General features: G+C 33.1%; 1 protein-coding gene across 1 annotated transcript; it reads right to left on the bottom strand.

Annotated features, from left to right (window-relative positions):
* Positions 1–2,560: 2,560 nt before the first annotated feature.
* LOC146915969 (F-box/FBD/LRR-repeat protein At4g26340-like) lies at positions 2,561–4,293 on the bottom strand. Its single transcript, XM_085716747.1, has 3 exons — positions 3,486–4,293; positions 2,943–3,116; positions 2,561–2,842 (listed from the first exon to the last, which is right to left on the bottom strand). Exons 1-3 carry the CDS (start codon positions 4,257–4,259, stop codon positions 2,561–2,563), a joined length of 1,230 nt encoding a protein of 409 aa, XP_085572873.1. The 5' UTR covers positions 4,260–4,293.
* Between the last annotated feature and the right edge of the window lie 1,285 nt (positions 4,294–5,578).

The following is a 5,578-nucleotide window of genomic DNA, read 5'->3' as shown; positions in this document are numbered from 1 at the left end:
AAGAGAAGAAAACTGCAGCTCCAGAATTTGTCAATGACCACTCTCTATACTATAGTAATAGTTTAGATTTGAGAATGAACATTGGGGTGATAAGAATTCAAATGATTTTATTTCAATCTTCATTTCAGAAAAGGAAGGTTTTGTGCATGTGATCAAAGATGCAAGGGATATTTCATTTCATTACATTTGTAAATTGTGGTCATGTTCCATGTTGATCTCACAGAAGCCTAACATAAATTTGTTTGCTTCTTTTTGACAAAAACAAAACGATATTCATTCATTCAAATCGATAGAATACATCAGAATCAAGATTGCTAAAAACGTAAAGGATGAATCTGAGAACAAACTCACAGCACCCAAGTTAATAGCATACAACGGCAAAATGCCTACAAATAATATGATAAAATTTAAATCACCAGAATACTTTTGCTTCTGGATCTGCAACGTTGACGTCCAAATCATTGATTGAATCTGTGATTGACTGAAGCTGATCTTTCAATAAGAACCAACGAACACCGCAACAAGATGCCAAATCAAACAACGCCGCACAAGACGACGAACAACACAAGGTCGCACTTAGACGACGAACTCACGAAAAAACACAAAAGAAAACGCTTGATATTTGTGAAAATCACTTATTAAGATCGAAAGAAAGGGGAAAAAAGATGCAGAGGGGTGATTTTAGGTCAAAAAATGACCTAAAACCACCCCTCCTCGATGAGTGAAAGAGAAGGAAAACTTAGAGAGAAGTTGGAGTTTCTCTCACTAAAAAAACTAGGGTCTAGTGTATAAATTTGTTTGCTTCTATCATGTAGAAATGATTTTTTTTTTTTGACTAAAGTCTAATTATAAGAAATGTATTTTCTCTTTCAATGAAAAGATGATAGCAATTGAATTATATTTCCCAAACACTTCCGACAAAAGGAATGAGTTCTTTAGTAGCCTCTTTTGTATCTACTACATGTCTCAAACTTGTAGAAGGAATTTGCTGAAATATTTAAGTTGAAATTAGGATATGATGCAAAATAAATGTTTTTTTTTTTTTGAATAGCAAATTTATTCTCGTCGAGAAAATGCAAGACGCATTAAAACTCGCGGAAAAGAAGAGACAATACAACGAAGGTGCCGCATATATATGGAACACCTACACACCCCACAAAACCCCAAGATGAAACCGGAATTGAGGCCGCATATACACGCGAGAAAAACCGCACGTAAACCCCTGCCTCACACCCCAATGCAGAATAAATGTTAAATGAAATAAAACCTATTTGAATGATTTTAGCAAAGCTTAATTATTAAGGAAATGGACAACTCAGGTTGAGGGTCCAGAGTCATCAGTCAACAATCGTAATTTACTATTTATTAATTGTTTATGAGTAATCCCAGCAACACTTTCCGTTAAGAAGCAATAACCAACTCTTACTTGTAAAAATAGAATAACAAGTGGAATCACAAGAGAATTCCAAAATGCAGACAGACTGCAACAAGTTCCTGGTGCATATTGTTTTTAAATTATGTTAGTGTTCAACAATGTTACATTAACAGCTCAATTTTGTTATACCCATATTTATGTAAAAGATTGTTTTAATTACCAACAAATTGTATCATAAGACTAGTCGAACTAAGATGCCAGCTATTTCAAGCACATAAGTAACCTAACTTCAATAAGTCTAATCAACAATTTACAATTTATAATTTTAACGGAACTATGTGAACCAACAAAAGAAGAAAAATCAGAAGTTGATCAATAGAAATAGGTAGAAAAGATATTCAACTCAATTAAAAACTTTGCTTTTAATATGTCAGTATATGAGGAGATGTCTGATCTAACAAAAAGAAAAAAAAAATCAGACTCAAAACATATGGAGGAGCAGATCCAATTTAATGGACAGTTTGAGCTAATTGAACAATGCAAAGATGTGAGTATTCGTGAATGAAAATGAATGTTTTTCAAAATGGATGGATAAGTTGGACAGTGTTACCAAGAACAATAGTGATGATATAACAGAAAAATAAGTCATCAAAAAAATCATGTGAACAGTTACAGGACAATTTGATTACGTCGTAGCAGCGATTAAAGAGTAAAAAAATCTTAAAATAACAACGTTGAACTTAGGGTCACATGAAATGTGAATGAGTGAAAGATCGAGTGACATAATCGACCAAACATTTAAAGCTCCTGCAAAAATCTGACAAATTAGGGATTTGTGCAAATGAGGGCAAAACATTAGAGGTAGAGCTAGGTTTCCTAGAACTAATTCAAGCAATGAAACTAGAAGTAGTGGCTCTTCAGAAAATAAATGCAATATTCTAAGTCATAAATGCAAGAAGTATGAACATCATACATAGCAGCCACAAATTGTTCTACTCGAGCAATTTGGTTACGTAAAATATTAAGTGAAGCATACATTGCATAGTTATCAAGTGCACCATAGAAATGGCTGACAGTTGATTTGTATTAAGAGACCAAACCTATATTGTTCAAACCATAAATTTCGGTAGTAGCATATATAGAAACTAACAAAAAGACCAGGTCTTGTCTAGGAACTAGAAACATTCATATAAATGACAGGTTACATCCGGGAGAGATCCTTGGATAGGAGAATAAATCTTCTAAAAATTGGAAATTTTCCATTGAATTCCAATTACTTCTATAGCGGATTTCCATAACCTGTAAAAGTCTTGCATTTTGCAAAATATATGTTACAAATCTAAAATCTGCTTCTATGGCATGATAGTCTAAAATTTTGCATGTTGTTAAATGTGATGAAACACATTCGGGAACTGTATATGGGTATTTCCAATCTTCAATGACTTTGGTAGTTGATAAACCTGTCCACTGTCAATCAGAGACAAAAAAGGATTCGTAAAAATACAAAGAGACTAGAAAAGAAGAACCAACATAAACCAATAACTATTCATCAACATGACCAACAAACCTTTGAAATTGAAAGACTTTGTAGTTTGGGACAATAATGGAGCATTTGCACTACCTCATACCAATCATGAATGCAATGATCAAACCAAAATAGTCGAAGTTCAATTAAGTTTTCAAACACAGGGCAGCCTTTGTAATATGAATTGATTTCTTGATTGGGGAGACTTTGCCCCATCTGCCAAAAAAAAAAATACATATTATAAAACCAAACAAAGTCATAGATCATATTTGGATAAACAACACAATTAAGTGCATATATAAGAACTTATCATATGAGTGTTTATGTAAGTTATTTCTACACACAATATAAATAATTTTTTTCCATATGAGCTATAAGATTTTTATAAGACAACTCGGTGAACATATGGAAATAGAATCAAAACTGCTTCTTGACATATCATAAGTTGTTTCCCTGAACTCTCTAAAATAGTTTCAAAAATGTTTATACATATGGATAATTCAAATAAATCAACCACAACAAACACATAATAATATTGATGATAAAAGAGGATGCATAATATCATAACATATCAACATATCATACCCCTGTTACAGTTAGAAATTGCACATTGGAAACTGCTCTGAGCGGAACGTCGAATAAACGAATATTGGCTTTAATCAACTTGTATAATGGTTTAGAGTAGCCTCCAGCTGTAATCCCAACCCCGACACTTGATGTGACGTATGCAGTTTTCAAATCCTCTAACATGGGACACCCGGATATAAGTTTCTTTAAATCCTCGATATCAACCAAACAAACATCACTCAGATGAAGCGTTTTAAGTACAGGAAGATGAATAGAACAATCAGACATAGTTGCGACAAGTAAGTTTGTTAAATTCAACACCACGAGTGTTTTACAGCAGAAAATAGCAGACGTCAAACTCACGCGTGGTAACAAGAATAGAGAGAGATCCTCCACGTGTCGACGTATTGCTGTTTCGACCCATTGATTGATACTGGAATAGTCAAACTGCCAGAAATCGTACCGACACTTGAGATGAAAGGATTTGAGTGTCTGTTGTTGGGCGTGTGGTGAGAGTAAGATTGCATCCAACATTTTACAAAAGTTCATCCATGACTCGATTTCGTTCACGCCACTTTGGATATCGTTGAATTGGTGAACAGCACGTGAGTGACATAATGAGACCCACCTCTTTGAAAGAATGGTAGTTCTGAAAGCGTCTTTGATTGGAAGAAAAGAGAGAATGTGACTTAGTATGTCGTCTTGGAAGTCGTTGAGAGAATCTACTCTTGAACATCTCTTACTGTGTGTTGGGGTTGGTTGGCGCAGAAGGTTGGGGATGTTTTCTTCCATTGGCGTCGAGTATGGAAGCGATCTATTGAGGTCAGATCTGAATTGATGACTACAATGAAGAGTGGGAGTAGAATTTTGAGGAATTAGATTATCTGTTTTTAGTTTTATCAATGGGAATGGAGTTTCAAATTGTCAGATATGGACACAATTTGGGTTGTCCAAGTAGGCGTGTTAAATACATATCATATATGCGTTAAGGGCACGTTTGGTTGTTTTGCGGAAAAAAAATTGATTACGAGTTAATTGATATGTAACATTGATTTTTGATCAAGATGGGTTGGCAATCGTTCTAAAGCTCAAATACTTCAAAATTGTTGAAGTATCGATATTCTGATATGTATCTTGCACCGATTCATGCCATATACACTCAGATACATATTAGGAGAGTATCTGACGATTAAATTTTATTAGAAAAAAACAATTGTCCGATACATTTTAGATATGACCGGGATACGATGTGAGAATTCATAAGTTTTTCTATTTTTTATCATTGAAAAAATAAGAAAAACATTAAAATATACTAGCGGTTTACGGGCACTCCGTGCCTGTCTATATGTTGGAATATCATTTTTCATGACACCAACAATATAAGATTATTATAGGAAAAATTGTTTAACATTATAGTTGGAATATTGAAAAATTAAACCCAAAATCTCATATTTCCTTTATATATTTTTAAGATAATATTGTTCATATTTTAGTGGGGTATTTGAATGAGATTTATCTATTTTTTAATTAGTAATTTAAATTATGTTATAAAAAGGATAAAATAGTAAATATAATACTTTAAAATAATTGTAAAATTGGAAGGAACGGTAAATAATTGCAATATGAAAGCTTCGAAAAATATTTCTGCTTGATTAGATAGTAAATTGGAAAGATATGATCACCCTAGGTGAAAAAGATTAAAGTTTGTAGCTAAATTCACGTTAGCGATGTGGATATTATGTTAACATCTCCTTTTATGTCCCCTTTTAATATGTGGGTCCAATGTCAATAATATTTTTCTTAATTGAGAAGTAAATGGAAGAGTGTGTCATTTTAGATGGAAAAGCACAATCATATTTTTCTGTGTCCTTAAATTGTCGGTGTTGCATGAAAACTATGTGAAGGTATATGTGGGCCCTATTAGCATGCCTAACATTACTCAATTAAAATTATATGCGGGCAATATGAGCATGCCTAACATTACTCAATTAAAATAAGAAGGAAATAAAGATGGAAATATGTGTAGCCCATGCTACTCGTTTTTTTTGCTTAATCAAATAGAAAATTGGAAAAAGGTCATCACTTTAGGTCAAAATGATAAAAACCTCCTT

The sequence above is a fragment of the Medicago sativa genome, chromosome 6 (genome assembly GCF_051527215.1).
Source record: "Medicago sativa cultivar Bolivia chromosome 6, Bolivia_mono, whole genome shotgun sequence".
NCBI classification, from domain to species: Eukaryota; Viridiplantae; Streptophyta; class Magnoliopsida; order Fabales; family Fabaceae; genus Medicago; species Medicago sativa.
This window is presented reverse-complemented; position numbering and strand designations above follow the sequence as displayed.